The sequence below is a fragment of the Macadamia integrifolia genome, chromosome 9, assembly GCF_013358625.1.
Source record: "Macadamia integrifolia cultivar HAES 741 chromosome 9, SCU_Mint_v3, whole genome shotgun sequence".
Lineage (NCBI taxonomy): Eukaryota > Viridiplantae > Streptophyta > Magnoliopsida > Proteales > Proteaceae > Macadamia > Macadamia integrifolia.
In genome coordinates, this window is record NC_056565.1 from 33,159,247 (window position 1) to 33,176,209 (window position 16,963).

The 16,963-nt window shown below is 37.8% G+C and overlaps 2 protein-coding genes across 7 annotated transcripts; one reads left to right on the plus strand and one right to left on the minus strand.

The window, feature by feature from the left end:
• The first annotated feature begins 5,409 nt into the window (after positions 1-5,409).
• Positions 5,410-13,867, plus strand: LOC122089270 (AP3-complex subunit beta-A-like). Of its 6 annotated transcripts, none has more exons than XR_006143292.1 (3): positions 5,428-5,855; positions 7,120-7,155; positions 11,948-13,867. XR_006143292.1 is itself a non-coding variant. In XM_042658860.1 (2 exons), the coding sequence occupies exons 1-2, from the start codon at positions 5,834-5,836 to the stop codon at positions 6,884-6,886; spliced, it is 321 nt and encodes a 106-aa protein (XP_042514794.1). In that variant the 5' UTR covers positions 5,429-5,833; the 3' UTR covers positions 6,887-7,088. The 6 variants fall into 6 exon arrangements, 1 of the variants encoding a protein (XP_042514794.1); XR_006143294.1 differs by lacking the exon at positions 7,120-7,155 and adding an exon at positions 11,885-11,947 and having other exon boundaries at positions 12,554-13,867; XR_006143293.1 differs by having other exon boundaries at positions 11,885-12,015.
• On the minus strand, positions 9,743-13,411 carry LOC122089269. Its single transcript, XM_042658858.1, has 9 exons — positions 13,272-13,411; positions 13,058-13,174; positions 12,649-12,985; positions 11,929-12,271; positions 11,378-11,477; positions 11,220-11,279; positions 10,519-10,602; positions 10,307-10,414; positions 9,743-10,196 (listed from the first exon to the last, which is right to left on the minus strand). Exons 1-9 carry the CDS (start codon positions 13,338-13,340, stop codon positions 9,888-9,890), a joined length of 1,527 nt encoding a protein of 508 aa, XP_042514792.1. The 5' UTR covers positions 13,341-13,411; the 3' UTR covers positions 9,743-9,887.
• Positions 13,868-16,963: the final 3,096 nt, after the last annotated feature.

Sequence of the window (16,963 nt, forward strand, 5' to 3'; positions counted from 1 at the left end):
CCTCGGTTTGGTCATAAACCGATGGGCACCTAACTGGAAACTGAACTAAACTGTAACCGATTGTAAATGATCCAAAATTGAATTGTATAGTTTTTATGCAGAGTATTCACATATTTTGTGGGTCTCTAATAGATTTTTTATGAGTAAAATAATAATTTTAACCTTGAAAAAGAAAATTAGGTTACATTAGAATACGTCTCATGCTCTTGCGGTCTCGCCTCTTTGCTCTCTCACGCTCACTATCGCTTGATCTGGTTATTGCCACAAGGTAAGAGTCCCAAAATCTACCCCTCTTTACCTTGTCATTCCATATTATTTTCATTTGTGCTCTATTTCGTTTTTATTTGATATGTATTTTTTTCTTATGGAAAAAATAAAAAATTATATTAAATGAAACGTTTAGCATAATGAGGTTAGAGATCCTAATTTTAAGTTTTTTGTGTTGGTGGGAACTTAATTGCACAGTGAAAAAGATTGAATTGGGATATCTTGCATTCGAAATCACTATACAAATATTAATTACTTGGGAACGAATCCGTTACCTTAAAATTGCAATCGAAGTTCCTCCTTCGGATAATAGTTCTTTTACACTTGAGCAACCACAAGGATTGAATCCTTTCAACACTTTGAAACTGTTAATCGAACTGCATTAAATTGGGTCTTGATCTGATTTATTCGTGAGTCGTCCACTCGGGGTAATCATAGACCCACTAGGATTAGGAATTTAGTTGGCCAAATATCTATAAATAAGAGGTTTTGACCACAACAAAGGAAGGTTTTAGACCTAATCTCAAGAGAGCACATTCTCTCTCTCTCTCTCTCCATTTTTTGTTTTGTCTCTCCCAATTAAGAGATTTGTGTCTCCAAGGATTTCCATTGCAATCCTTAGATTTGGAGGGTGGAATTTTACCTAGCAAGATCGTCGTAATATTTCATTTGTCATTGTCCATACGAATTGACGTATGGTGCAACCCTGATCCATTTTGCTACGTAAAAACTACATTGAGGTAAAATCTGATCCTCTATATGCTTTCCATTTTACATTGGTATCAAAATCGAGTTCTTAGTTGCACATTGTATTATCGCATGAGATCGTGCATGAACGGGCCTTACCGTTCTTGGCCACGACCATTCCCCACCATGAAATTCATCAAGCATGCCCCACCATGAACGCAACAGACCGCTCCATGTGGGAGAAAACCGTGGGGTTAATGCTTGATGTGTATAGTTTTATTTAAGGTAATGATGTCCCTTTAAAAGTAATACTATTTAAAAAAAAAAAAAAAATTAAAGAAGGGGGAGAATTGCAAAGGTGGGCACTGGCAATCAACAATACTCAAACACTGTTATATTTGTTAAGGCTATAGATCGCAAATAAAAAGAAAAAAAAAGGCAAACCAATATGATAACCAATTTGATTCCGATCCGAATCCACCTTGGATCGGATCTAATGGTGATGTGAGTTGTCATATCAATTACACATCAAAAAAGGGCTGTGAAGGGGTGGGGGCTGATGACCATAACTTGGTTCCTTTTCTTCTTGGCCATGGGCTGCAAGCCGGTCTACGGCTGTCCATGATTTAAAAACAAAAAAAAAAAATAGAAATTAGGTTTTGAGAAGAACTAAAGATATATACTAGGGTTTCTTCAAGAGGAAGTTAGGGTTTGGGGCTGGTTAGGGTTTGGGTTACACATGTGATTTACATCTTGTTCATGTGATATTGATTGCCGTGATAATGCATATTTATATCATCTGCTTCAAAATATGGATCATTGGCATGACTAACCTTTGGCTCATATATTTTATTGCTTTTAAATGTGTTTTAGCATATATATATATATATATTTATAGAGTGGTAAATTATCATACCCTCTCATAGTGGTTATGACTTTTGGCTCGCTGTACTCGTTGGGATGTGTGATCGATCCCCACCCACTGACCCATGGATGTTCTTGTTTTGCGTTGGAGATTAGAATTGATATTTTATCAAGTGGGCATATTCCTATGTATGTGCGTTAGAGGTAGTGTTCTTGCATGACAGTAAAGTGTGATGCTCTCTACTCAGTAGATTGATGTAGTAGGACTTTTAAATGTTGTAATTATTATTTGTGATAATGTAAATAAATTTTTTGAGATGCCATGTAAAGGGTAAACACCTCGCACTGCATATCGTACGCTTACACTACCTCGATATGCAACTTTAAGTACTGATCGGGTTCCTATGTGAGACCCATGTGCACCTGTTTGTATAGCACAATTTTCTGGATTGAAGATATCTATTTCTCCTTATATTTGATCGAAATTGATTAAAATTTTATATCTCTGATCCACACATGTGAGATTTAATTATGAGCCTAGTGAAATTTTTTATCTTAATGTATGTAGTAAGGAATCATTAATTTTAATCAGGGTTTCTGAAACAAATTATTGATGTATACATAATGTTTACTCTGCACATCGTTGTATGTAGTGATATGACCACTAATTATGTTATTGCCGACCTCACCAAAAGTGACAAACTAACTAGACCCTACTAATTAGTGATATGAACACTAATTACTTTGAGTGTTTGACCACTACTATGGACAAATCCACGGAGAGTATTACCACTCAACACCATCGTGATATGGAAGCATACAACAAGTGGGTGAAAAGGAACGTAGTGCACACTTTATTATGCTAAGCACTATGCATGGTGATCTGATTGGTGATTATGAGAAAAACACCATCACTAAGTTCATGTAGAACCAGCTGAAAATTGACTTCGAAGAAATATCTACTACAAGGTTCAGAGGTATAACCTTGAACTTTGAGATGTATATGATGAACCCTAAGCACACTATGCATATACACCTTAAGATGGTCAAGGGCATGATTTAGAAGGCGGAAGATGTTGGGACCACCCTTACTGACAAGCAGTATGTTCAAACTGTCATCAAGACACTACCCGATTCTTGGAGCCCGTAAAGCTCGTTCTCACACAAAATGATGGCATTAAAAATTTTGTTGAATTTGCACAACATGTGGAACTTGAGGTGGAGTGCCAAGAAGCGAACCGTGTTACTGTCCTAGTCACCAAATGAGGCAAACATAAGTCTAAGGGCAAAATATGAGGCAACCCAGGAAATAATGGTATAGCTCAGAACTTGGCGCTGACAGAGGGCAAGCCCTCCAAGTGTAAAAAAAGACAAGTGTGACGAAAAAAATGATTTATCCAATGTCAAATGCTACAACTGCCAAAAGATGAGGTACTTCATTTGTGATTGCACTGAGTTAAAGAAGGTACCATTTCTAGCCCACTCTCACTGTACATTTGTTTGTATCCATGTTTTGATTGTCCATACCCAGTCTGATTGGATTGTGGATACAATAGCAACAAAACACATAGCATGAGGTCAAGGAATTTTTGTAGATTATCGTAGAGTTCCGACTGGATCCCAGAATGTGTTCATGGGGAATGGCTAGTGAGGTACCTCGAGGAGTTGATACTTATCAGCTCTAGATGCGTACTGGGTGCACCTTGCTCCTTCATGATATGTTTTACGCACTGGATATTAAGCATAATCTACTTTCAATTTCTATATTATTACCTTTAGGATTTTCTTTCCATATTGACGGGTGCACTTTAGAGATTTATTTGAATGGTACAATTGTTGGACGTGGATCCTTAATTGATGTATTCTTTAGATTATATTTTATTGATTATGCTTCCTCTATTTCTATGTAATTAATACACGTGATTATTCTAAATTTATTATATGACATGCTAGATTGGGACACATAGGGCGAGATATGATGGTTAAGTTGACTAGAGATGGCCTTTTAGGCTTACTTGCTAAAGTCGACTTCCCTTTGTGCGAGTCCTATCTAGCTGGTAAAGCTCATCGGAAACCTTTTGGAAAGGCAGTCAAAGCTACACAGTCTCTAAAACTTGTTCACTCAGATATTTGCAGATCTATGAAAGTAAAAGCACGCCATTGTGCCTCTTATTTTTTCACATTCGTTGATAATTACTCGTGATATAGCCATGCATATCTGATCGTTTGCCACTACAAGGCATTAGATTGCTTCAAACACTTCATGACAGAGGTTGAGAATCAGCTAAGTAAGAGCTTAAAAACTCTATGCACTTACCAAGGATGTGATTATCTATTTGACTAGTTTAAAGAACTGTGTGAGGAGAAAGGGATTTGCAGGCAGTTCACCATTTCTTATATTTTGCGGCGAAACAACGTAGTAGAAATGAGGAATATGACACTCTTAGATATGGTTAGGTCGATGATGGTGCAAACCAATCTCCAATATCTTTCTAGGGGGATGTTCTTTTAACTGCGGTCTACACCCTTAACTGGGTGTCTTCACAGTTAGTTCCTTCAACCTCTTATGAGTTGTAGAAGGGCGCAAAGCCTAACTTGGGCATATGTGACCATGGGGATCAACAGGTTATGTTCACAACACCTCCTATAAGTTTGGGAAGCTCCGCTCAAGAGTTAGGAAACACATCTTTATAAGATGGTCCGATAGCTCGAAGTGTTATGTTATGCACGGTGAATACCTTGATGGAGGAATGACCAAGATAGATTCATGGGATGTCGACTTTATTGAGATAAACTTTTCTAGCATTAGTGGTGCTAAAGGGATATTCAACTCTTTGAGTTAGAGGACAAGGAAAACATCTCCCATATTCTTGGAGAGGGTGAGAAATTGACTTATCCTGTAATCGCCAGAGAAAGTGAGACTGATCATCATCCTAGTAGGAGTATACTACTAGACGATCATCAAGATTCCCTTACGCATAGGAGCACTCGTGGGCACATTCCCCCGCCGCCGTCTTGAGATTGAAGGGAAAATTTTTATTTTCGTTCTATAAGATGAGGATGAACCCGCTTCTTTGCGAGAAACACTTTCTTCACTTGTTAAGGATAAGTGGCAAGCTGCTATGAAGGATGAACCGAGTGCGATGAATAATTAATTGCCTCATATATCGTAGCCAAACCACAAAACCCTTACCCTTTTATTTTATAACATTTATTAATATAATAACCTATTTTTTTCACAAAAATAATATTTATCTTTGTCTCTATTATTAATTTATATTTTATTACTACGAATATAGAATTAAGATTCCTATGCAAATCAAAGGATTAGAAGCATATTAGCATACTAAGCCAACACGATAAAAGGCTATTAAGCCAACACGACAAAAGCTTGAAACCAAATCAAATCTCAAAGTGAAATACAATTATGATGATTTATGTGTCTATCTTTCTCATCAAATTTAAAAAAAATTAAATTTTTTTCTTTTCTCGACAACCAAACATAGCCTTAACAATTCCACATCAATGTGGCCCAATGAACGCAAAAAATCAGATGAAATTGATCGGTCTAGAGTTGAATCAATCGTTTCACACCCTACTCTCGTTGGTGAATCAGGAGAGTCCATCGCGTCACCTGTCGGTCCTGTGACTTATGTCCCAAGCCTCTCTCTCTATTAAGTGTGGAAATCATCTGTAGCAACTACACCGGTGTAGTGAGCATTGAGTGGCTGAGAGTCCCTTAGGGCGCGTGTCGAGATGCTCATCGTAATTCATCGCTTGTTGCAGACGATGTGGATTCCTCCACTAGGAAATATCTTTTTTCTTTCTTGTGCAAACTAGGCAAGGTCTTCAGATTTACCCAAATCAAGTGGAGTGTTTTCAACCGTTATATTGCCTACCAGAAAGGAAGAAAAAAAACCGTTAGATTCCGATTACCTTCGTGGGCCTCTCTGCTGAGCATACAAGAATTGGTATCTGATGAAGCGTTTGCTCGCTCTCATCGCGTAGGGATTCGATGTCTGCAGGTTCTTCCCCAGGTATCTCCTTCTGTTTCGATTTTGATTATGTTTATTCTTTTTTTGGTTGAAGATTATGTTTATTCGGTTGTCGAAGAACAAGAAGATCAAAGAGATATATCAAATGCAGAAATTGAGCTGTTTTAATGTATTATATTCATGATTGTGTGGTGTTATAGCATAATTGATCCTTTTTTTCTGTTTGAACTGTGCAATACTGTTATGCAAAATGCAAACATTCGACTGTGTTTATGTATTAAATTCATCGTTTTGTTGTTGTTTTTGTGTAAAACTGGTCATTTGTTGATTCAAATTTTGGTTGAAGTTCAGTTTTTTTTTTTTTCTTTTTTCCCTGACCCTAGGCAGATGTACTTCGATAATCAAAAATCGAAAATCTAGTTATTGAAAACCAATGCCATGTTAGTCTCAAAATGGAAAAAAGGAGGCACATGAAAACATTTTGTTTTTTAGATTAACTAGCAATTTGGAACCCCTATTTGCTGTTAAATTTAACTTTACGTACACTTGGGATGAAAGAAACAGAGATCAAATAATGAATTGAGAGCTAGTTTGATGCCATCTCCTTTGTTGCGGTTCAGCATAGTCATGCAAAGATCAATGCTAATGTTCTTTCAATGTGCTTAACTTTGAAGGGACGTATTGCTTTCTATGTATTTGTGATCTCCCCCCCCCCTCCCCCTCTTACTCTCAGGTGTTCAAATGAAGCATTACTAATCAATTAATTGTATCCAGAAGGATTTTCTGATCCAAATCCATTGGTTCAAGCATGGGCACTACAACCTATGGCTGGAATCCGTCTACATGTAATTTCTGCCGTTGTTCTATTGGCTGTATGCAAAGGTGCTAGAAATCCATCTGTATATGCTAGAAAATGTCCTGCCAATGCTATCCCCAAGCTTTATGATTTGCATCAGGAGGAAAATGCTCCTGCACTTGAAGAGTTCAGCTTACTTCTAATATCTTCCATACAACGACAAACAACATCTCAGCCTTATCCCAATTCTAATATCTTCCATCCTCCCCTCGAATAAATGTGACTTTTTGTATCCTCTAGGGAATGTAAAATCCCTTCTGGCTGGCCTTTAATTTCCTTTTTGTAAAGCCAGAAAAGGATGATATTATCATCATGAAGAATCTCCCTTCAGGGATATGGGGCTTATAGCTTCACCAAGCTGTGTCTGGCCTGCTGTTGTGATGTATGCAGATTGTGCTTGGAGGGAATTTAGGCAAACTATTCAATTGTCTCCCATTGCATGTGATGCAGATCAAATCAATGGAAGATGGACCTAGTGGCAAAACTGTAAGCAATTCATACAAGATGTTCTGGAAAATTTATAGATGCATTTCTTTTTGCATATCTATGCTGGATGACTTTTTATTCTTTTTTGCATAAAGTGGTCGCTCTCAATACTCGAAACTGGGCATTTTCCCTGACAGCTCAAACCTTTCACCATTGCTTTGAGCAATGGCCCCTTATGGAGTTTCCATAGCGTTCCATGAAATTTATGTTTTGGGGAACTCCAATCCATCTGCCATTTACCTAGAATATTGAAAGAGATAAAATTAAATGCAAAGGCTTTCCTTGGAAACTTAATATTTAGTTAAGTTTTCCCTTTTCTGGTAGATAATTGAATTACCCTTGCAACTTCAGAGATTTACCCCAGAATGCTTAATCATTGAAATATCAAATGGAGGACGACTCAAGACTTACTCATAATGGAAAATCCGAAAGTACTAAGCAATGTAAATGATCCGGCCCAGTGCACCATACTCTAGCAATCTCCTCCAATATGCTGATCTCCTGACAAAATAATCCCATTCATACAAGATCTTTATTCTACGACTTCGTTCTATGATTTCTTTTCTGGAACTTTATGAGTTTGCTATGAGTTCTAGCCTTCTAGGTGGGTCAGAATAGATTTATGTTAAGAATAAAATATGCACGAACTTCCTATAAAATTGGAAACAGTAAAAGTAATAAGAGTAGCAGAAAGAATCCGGAAAGGAGTAAAAATTCCACATTATCATATTCCTGTTTGCTTGGATGTCCTAGATTCCATTAGAATTTTCAACATTTTAATAAACTTCAGAAGGGAAAGGCCTGCTTATTGACAAGTTTTAGTTTGGTGATTTCTGGCTTGCATTGCACCACCAAGTCAGTGTTGTCCCTTTTCATATTTCCTATTGCTATTGCTATTGTTTGAAACCGTGATGTCTAATAACGAACATAATTCATAAATGCCACTTGATTGTTCTAAACCATTACATGGTTACATGGTAATAAAACATTGACATGGTGTGCCAAATATAGGATAGTTTTATTCACATTGACTTTCAAATCATTATTGGAGACAATCCTTCAGTTTGCAGCAGCAATTTTGGATGTGACCATTGTCCATGTGATTCATTGCATTGTGAGTTAGGCTTACAAACTTTGCTGGCATACTAATGATGCTATTTGTTGGTATTAGATTTTGCACAACTACATTTTTGATAGTGACGACATTGTACTTTGGTATAAAGTTGCTAAAACAAAAAATAGGCATTTGACCCATGATTGAAAAAGAAGTCAAAGACCAAGGAAACATTAGAAGTCTGTTTCAAGTCACTTTGAAAAACTTACATTTTGACAGACACACTAAGGATTAATAAATAAAGAATGTTTGATGTAGACAAGTCACTTGGGCTTATTTTATTGCAAATAAGCCTTGGGTTGTGTTATGTATCTGTTGGGCCTTTGATCCCATGGATTTTCTTTGAAATGGGCTACTTTAATGGGTCTAAAATATGGGTAGAAGGTAGGAAAATGAGATTTTATTCATTAGTTTAATTAGTTGCTATTTAATTCAATAAAGGCCCATTAGGCCATTGGTCGGTTGTAAAGTCCTATATGGACTATCAGTTAGTTAGTCCTACTCCATGTTGGAGTCATAAAGTCAAGTCCTAGTCCTATTCTGAATTCTTAGTTGTAGTAGGAATGTCTAGTCCTATTGGGAAACTAACTCCTATTAGTAGTTTGATTACTATTATACCCTCTATAAATAGAGGAGCCTATGTACTTATAATTTCAGATTTTGAATGAATAAATTATTGAGTGATTACGCTTTAGCTAAAAAAACTGTTATTGAGAGGTGAGATGTCTAAACCTTTGAGGGGTGTGATACCCAAACATGAGGGGTGAGATACTATTCTTTTATTCTCTTTCACCCTTCTCAACCCCCTATCTGTTCTATTATTCTTTTATTTTATTTTATTTGCTATAACATTCAAGAGGTACAATTCAGATTCTGTTAGAAGCTATTATAGTCCATAACCGACTAGCATCAGTGAAGATTTTAGGAGAGAGATCGATCTCCATATCTCCGTCCTCTGACCTCTGATCTGTAAACCCTTTTAAGGGTGTGTTCTAGGTTGCTATTAGACCACTCAGTTGTCTTCTTGGAGTTGTCCAGATCTGTCCAACAGCTGTTCTGCAGAATCTTGAAGTTTTCTCTCTCATAGGTCAGAAAATCAAGAAAGCTTGTAACTTCACAATCAACCGTCAGAATCCTCTCAACTTTGGGGGTTTTTGTACCCTCCTTAGGGACTATCTACGCCTAAGAGTGCAGCTCAATCGGACTCTTACAGACCTAGCCACACCTTTCTCTCTCCAGCTCTATTGAAGGTCTTTCTGTCTCCTATTGGATTGGATTTTGGGCTGGTTTTGCTCCTATATGGGTATTGTCCTTGGGGGTTTATTTGATGGTATTATTTTTTTGTGTCTTGCCCCTATTTGTATTGTTTGGGGTTATAAACTGCGGAGTTAGTTACTTGTAATCTACTCCTACATTAATGTTGTTAAAGACTAAGGAAATATTAAAAGTTCATCAGCAAATAGTAAGAAGTGTTAAATGAAGGTTAAAATTGATAAAATAAGTTAAGCACATTACTATCATGTTCTACAGGAGATGATGAATTTCAGGAATGTTTGGTTGAATCAGCATGTTTTTCGTTCCTCTGCACATTTCTATGTAAGTATTTGGATGTTTTAACCTACAAGGGTAACAAGTAGCGGAACTCAGATTCATAAGGTTGAATTTCCACCATTTTGGCCATTGGACATTTGCCATCACCATTCAGGCACTCCATTATTGATCTCTTTAGTGGTCCTGACTGTGGTAGTTGGCTATAGATCCATTCCAGTAGTGAGTCCATGTCATCAGCAAAATTTCGCATGTGCCATTGCAAAAGCTTGGGAACCGCTATTTTCTTCTTGCTTGTAACTGCCACTGACGCCTCTAAATACTCAATCCTTGCTCTTCCCAATTCGTAAACTACATTTTCTGCAGTGTACACCCTTAGCTGCAAATGTCATTCACATTTTCCCTTTATTGAGAACTCCAGGCACTGAAACACGTAGGAAAATATGTATAGAATCTATTCCTAAGGCCTAAAGTTGAAGAGGTACTTACTGGTGGTGAAGACCAACTTCCTCGGCAAAGGGCAAAGGTGATATTGGGTTCAGGATAATTAAGACCATACGCACGTCGCAGCAGCATTTCTTTTTCATCCATAGGATCCTTGTATTCAGTGTTAGGAAAATCAGATCAGAAGAGAGAGTAACTTCAAGGCTGGTAGATATATGTCCTAATATGGAATGAAAAATGCAGGTATGTCTACTCACTTTCTTGGAGTCGTAAGGATGCCTGAGAATGAAATGCTCAATGGCCAGAGCATTCAGTATTATGCCTCCAACATTCAGTGCAGCCTGAATCACAGTTTTTCTGCTTATTTATTAGGAAAAAGAAAAAAAAAAGAGCAACCCAGTGCACAAGGCTTCTGCTACTGCAGGGTCTGGGAGGGGCAAGTGTACACTTATTTATTCCAAATTGGAATTATAATAGAAGTGAAATGTCGGTTACCAAGCCTCTAAGACTAGCCACTGCCGACATGTTCCATCAGAGCAAGCCCTACAATATTTGCATTTGGGATGAGGAATGCTGCCTGGCTGTGTGACCTCTGTGCAAGCGAGCGTTTGTACAGGCATCAAACAGGCGGATGGGGTGGTCATTCCCCTCTCTTATGCCTGGGCGCAGGAGAATGCTACCGGGCAGTGTTCTTTCTCCCTTTGCATTTTTATCTTGTAATTTTGACATTTATCAGTTTTACAAATGTTGAGCCCTTGGTCATCAGTTTCAAGAACCTTGTGGATGTGGTCTCAGTTGTCTTCCTACCCAACAGCACATACAGGATATGTAAATCCTGACATTCAGCACCACATGAATTCTGTTGCTTTTTTTATTCTTTCCTTAATTGCCACATAAATGGAGACTGGGCTTTTGTAAGTCTAAGTTATTGTGTGTTGGTTGTGCAATTTTACAATACCTTGTTCATCAGAGTAAGCAGTTTGTCCGGTGTGGAGGGTAGTCCATGTTGAAGAAACGCCTGGAGAAAAAAAAAAAGTAAGAAAAGAAATTCATTCGTTGAAGTTCCGCGATTGTGTCTTATCTGAATTTTGATGTCCCTGTGGTGTCTTACAGTACATTCATTATGCAGGCATTGTAGATATTGATCCAGAATGCTAACTTTTGCTTGTATGTCAGGAAAGTTAAGTCCACGGTGCATAGTTTATGCATCAAAATCCTGAAAACAAAACAAATATATGTAGCTCTTCAGAATCCCATGTATGCAACTGCACACTACTTATCAACTATATATATGCTAGTATGAATTTGAGGCATATATGTTGCCAGTATGATACTCTCCAGTCAATGGATTCCATACCACATCTCCATCACTCGGATCATAAATATCAGATTTTATAGGCCACAACAGTGTTTCAAATTAAATAGCAAAAATCACTCTTTTTTTTTTTTTTTTGAAGGTGTTGGGATCTCCTTAACAGCAGTTATTGACTGGATTATTCTGAGTTACCTGCATCTCTTGTTTATGCCTTGTTCTATGTCACAGATAAGATGATCCTACTCAATTACATCCACTATTTCCTACTAAACTGTTTTATAGTTAGCTATATGGTTATTTATTTTCAGGCCAAGGTACTCATTTTGGTGGAGTTTGGAGATGTAGAAACAACCTTATTTTTCCGATTGCAGGTAAACATTCTGAAACACGGCTCATGTCCACGGAAGTTCTTGTGAATTGGATGAAATTCTTATATGGACCTACATCTCTGATGGGGCCGTCGAAATCAGACTTCTGGCCTTTCGAGTTCATGCAGTAAAGACTAAGCTTTGGAATAGATGTTGAGCCTTCACAGTTGACATGAGCTGAACCCTGGTTCAGTTTGAGAAAGATGCCAATCAAGCATATGATTAGTTCTTCTGAAACTCTGTTTGGCTTCTCTGTAGTCATTGCTTCATCCGGAAGATTCTGTGTTTGGTTTCTTCCATTGCATCTTGAATTTCCTGCAATTTCATCTGTTCCTCCGTATTTCAGGGATTAGGCTTTCTAAAGGTTCAATTCCGCATATTGTTGATGATGAAATTCAAAAAAAAAAAAAAAAAAAAAAAATACATGGCACACCACTTTTTTTAATGGGTTTGAGGATATGGAGGTCAAAATCAACCTTATCTTGAGGATCACAGTCTCGTGATCCTTTCGCTCTTCACTACTCTGCCATATAAGCTCACTTTGAATTAGAAGAAATGATAATTTTGATGTTATAATCTTCAGCTTGAGATTTGACATTCATGTTTCAGGTGGGTCTGTATTGAAATCCTAGTGGTTGTGCCATGTCTTCTCATATTTGGTTTCTGGATGCTTATGTACATGAATGGCCAAACAAGAACGTTACCATTCAACCTTGCAGAAGACATGGCATGGATTTCGGAAGCAGAGCCTAGGGAAGCTTTTCTTTCTCTTATCATCCTTTGGCCTCCGAAGTCTGGCTTGTAATGTAGTGGTCCCCGTTGTTCATGATGTTCTTCTTCTCTTCCTCTGTGACTTGCTACTCCAGACCAGTAGTGTTTCTGTTGCTTCTGTAGCCACTGTTGCTGCTTTAGTGGCTGCAGCTGATGTTCTTTGTTCAGTCTCTTTTCTTGATCCAGACAGAGTCTCAGCTCCTCTACCTTCCTTTCCAGGAATATGATCTCTTCTTCAACCATTTCCAGTTCTGCAAGAAGCACCTGCACCTGCATTGGTATCCCATTTGTTATTCTTCCCTCCTAAGGCAAGCAGATAGGTCATGGGATAGTAACAATTACCTGACGTGGTAGCAGCGACGAAAGTGATGGACGAGAAACAGCTTGTCCATGCAATGCACATTGAAGAACCCGATTCAATTTCTGCTCGTCATCTAATTCTGCTTCCAGCATAGCGACCTGGAGATTGCAAAATTGAAAAATTGAAGAACAATCGTTTCATGGAAAGTATCTACACTTTCAGGAGTAATAAATTGAGCAATGACTAAGATCTTACCTCCTCTTCTAGATCGATTCTTCTCTGCTTATCTCTGCTCCGGTGCATTAAGAAATCTTCAAATTTCATAATGAACCCAGGCAACAGCAGACCACAAGTGGTTCAGAAGTATGAGAGAAGTAATGGTGTGTCACTAGAAAATATAGAGGTAGTTTATTGAAGTGTCTCTGGCATAACCATGGAAGTGGGTGAAGGAACACTACTGGAGATGGAAGGAATCACAGTATCCATGAGTCTTGGCGGTGTGTGGGTTTTTTGAACTGTGGAGGGAGGTTGGTTGCCTAGAACTCTATTGTCATCACATGCAGCCAAAGACTACATTTATTGATGAGTGTGCTGATGACATGAAACCCATGAACAATTTAAACATTCAACCGCTGGAGGGAGAAAAGGGTTGTTGTGCAGAAGGCCTTAATAGGTTGTTTTAAATAAGAAGAGAGAGAAACTTTGGTTCCTTAGGACCCTTATTTGATGACATGTACGTGTCTTCTGGGTTTGGCTTATCCAACATCAGAGTGAAATTCTCTGTTTCCTGCCACCTCTACTGGAATTTTGATTCATAAATGGAATTAATTCCGCTGGCTTGTTACAACAAACCTTAAAACTACAAGATCCTGATCCAACAGTTAAGTGGAGTAGCATCTGAGTCAGATATTTTTTTTTTATTGAATCCAGGGCCCCTCTTTTTAAGTAGCTAGAGAAGATGATGGGTTCATTAATAAATCTTCTCAATAATGGATCATGGTAAAAGATTTGCGCACTGCCTACTGAAATTTGAAATGGCACGCGGACATCTCTTTTAAGACTTAGATAACCATAGCAATTAGCAACCCCTGTAAAATGTCTTATATGTCCCTCTTATATCAATGTTTTCTCATAGGCAATGGAATTCTATTTGTCTGGCATTCCCACATCTAGACATAGCTGGGCGTAAAAATACCAAGCGCACGGAGTCTTTTCATACCTATTTGTGTTGGGGCATAGGGGATGTTAGACGGACAAGGTTCTTTTTTCTCCTTTACTATAATACCCCCTTTAAGGTTCGGAATTGCACATTGGTGGCAGAGGGAACCCTTCCCCGACAGCTTATTAGTATAGAGGGTAAGATTTCAAGCAGCCGGAGGTTGTTATATCTAGCTGGTTAGATTTTTTTTTTGGTAACCAGTTCCTGCCATTAATGTAAATAGAATTGCACAATTTTAGGTGGTGGGTCTCAATTTTTAATGGTCATGGGAGTGGAAGCATGGATATCAAGTATGGAACTCCAGGGCCTGTGCAGCCTTTGTACTAGTATGTAAGGTAATGGGAGGCCTGCCGCCTGCCGCCTGCCGCCTGCCGCCTGCAAAGGTATCTTCAACCCACATTGACGGGGGCAGCATGATCTTTTGATGCCTGCCTATGTCTAAGCGTAGAAGGCGCAGGCAGGCAGCTTTCGCCATAAGAGATCAATAAGATCAAACCAATTAAGCTCCATAAAATCAATAAATGGCAGTCACTCAATTTTGATTTCAAATCCTCTTCATTAACGCGCCCACAATTATGATTCATGCATGCGTGCAGGAGATCAGATCATGGACCCCTACAAGTATTAGTAAATTGCTTTTTCCTCACCAGAAAAAAAAAAAATAGTATTAGTAAAATTTCCAGCTATCAACAAACTCTGTGGCGCACAATGAATATAAGCTCTGATACGATATTAATGACACGATGGTTTTAATTTGAGATTTGGTGGTAATTTTTTAAGGGGAACGAATGCTCCCTTGTTGCGCCGCGTATACGCTGAACTAGGGAAATTCAATTAGGTCCAAGTGTCCAACCGAAGCTGATCCGATCCAACCAATTGACACCCCCTAAATTGGACCATGCCAAACAATTCCTTATTTTATATACTTTCCACCATCAAATTGAAATTGGCTACCAATCTCTACGTCTTAAGTTATCTTGGCAATTTTTACCACAAAAAAAGAATCCTTATTTAAAAATTTAAATAAGAAAAATAAGGTAGATAAAGAAGTCTAAACACAAGATTGAAATTTTTTGGTTTTCTTTTCTTTTCAGTAGGCTTTTAAAATATTGGAGATGAGTAGGTTTTAGTAGGTTTTTAAAGTCTCCAAGCCTATGCCCCAAGTAGTGTAATTATACCGGCAATTCGTTTGCTGCTCGATGAAGAATGGCAAGCCGGTCATCGACACTTCACAACATATGCTTTCAAGTGTGGAGTTCCATCCAAAAATATGTAAGAAGCCCACCTATGGAGGAGCACTTTGGCTTGTGGGCACCAACTCGACACCAAACTTTTATATTTAATTTCTTCTATATGTAATATTTTCTTAAGTTTGGGCTAGTATTAGTCTTTGTGTGGGATTGGATTAGTGGTTAGGTGTTGATTGACAGACTGAGTTGGATGAAGATCGATTCATGGGTGATCCCCTAATGAGAATTTAGGTCTTCAGTTAACTTCCTTAAAGTGTAAAGACTAGTAGACCTCTTTACAATTGGGTCCTATTATGGGAGGATCCTACTTATATTTTATTTCAGGGTTAGTCTTTACTCTCGATCTATATACATCAATATCCATTAGTATTTTTTTTTTAAGCAACATCCATTAGTTGCAACTAATAGCAATTTGCATAGAGAGGGGAGCAGACAAGACTGACAAAGAGAGAAAGCTCGGAGAAAAAGATTGTATAAGAGAGAAAAACTAAAGCTTGTGGAATCTTCCCAATATGTATGGATCTGAATATGTGTTAATTAGACTCATGATTGTATTGTTTTTTTTTTGTCCGTTGATCTGTCATATCGATTCTTTAAAATATTCTATCAATATGAACTCCTCGGACAAGGTTGCTGATTCACCCATTACAATATCAACTCTAATGATGCACAAGAAGTGATAGTTGCTATTTTCCAACCTCCATGCGAACTTTCTCAAGTGTCGATCACTCATGACTGTGATACTTCTAAAATTCACATAAGCAACTAAGTTTGGTTCCATTTTATCCAACCATGTAAGGCATTCAAAGTCATCTTTCCAAAGGCTTGATGGGATTGACTTCGATTTGGTCTGAGGCATGTTTTGGCTAAGTAAAGCTTGAGGGCCTATGTGAAGAAACTTGCTTGACATTGCATTCAAAACTTGGTGTTCAAGATCATCGAATTTGTTGATTATAATGGCGAATGCCTTGAAAAAATTAGAATGTTCCAAAAAAAAAGTGGTAAAAGTAATCCATGGCCACCAAAAAGAGTTGTCAAAACATCCACGGTCTTCTATGTCACTCCAGATTTCTTCAACATCTCATCCTCCTCCTTTTGCCTTTTTCAATCCTCAGAGAAGACTTCATGCTGTTGCTTCAATATCTTCTTCTGTCATCAAGGAATTCACACAGAGCAAGAGACAATTTCCTACTTTTATAATAGCTATTGCCAATTTAGATATATATATATATATATATATATATCTATATTTATACACACTAGTAAACACACACGTGCAAATGCACATGTAGTGAAATATTTTTCTTAGAATGTATTTGTGTGGACAAAAAATGGTTGTTTATCGTATTTTCACTTAATTCATATAGTCAACAATTTCAATTAATTTCCAAGAATCTGAATGTTATAAACTTTTTCTCGTAAATCTTTTAAATAATTTCTTCCTCAGAAAGTTGTTCATCCTTTTTTTTTTTGGGGGG

What these genes read in the sequence shown, in the direction of transcription:
- LOC122089270 (XM_042658860.1), top strand. Translation starts at nt 5,834, where the DNA reads ATGTCTGCAGGTTCTTCCCCAG. An exon ending in GTCTGCAGGTTCTTCCCCAG is followed by an intron (nt 5,856 to 6,587) that starts GTATCTCCTTCT and finishes AATTGTATCCAG; the next exon opens with AAGGATTTTCTGATCCAAAT.
- LOC122089269 (XM_042658858.1), bottom strand. Translation starts at nt 13,340, where the DNA reads ATGAAATTTGAAGATTTCTTAATGCACCGGAGCAGAGATAAGCAGAGA. An exon ending in ACAATGCCTGCATAATGAAT is followed by an intron (nt 11,280 to 11,377) that starts GTACTGTAAGAC and finishes TTTTTTCTCCAG; the next exon opens with GCGTTTCTTCAACATGGACT. An exon ending in ATCCTTACGACTCCAAGAAA is followed by an intron (nt 10,415 to 10,518) that starts GTGAGTAGACAT and finishes ACTGAATACAAG; the next exon opens with GATCCTATGGATGAAAAAGA.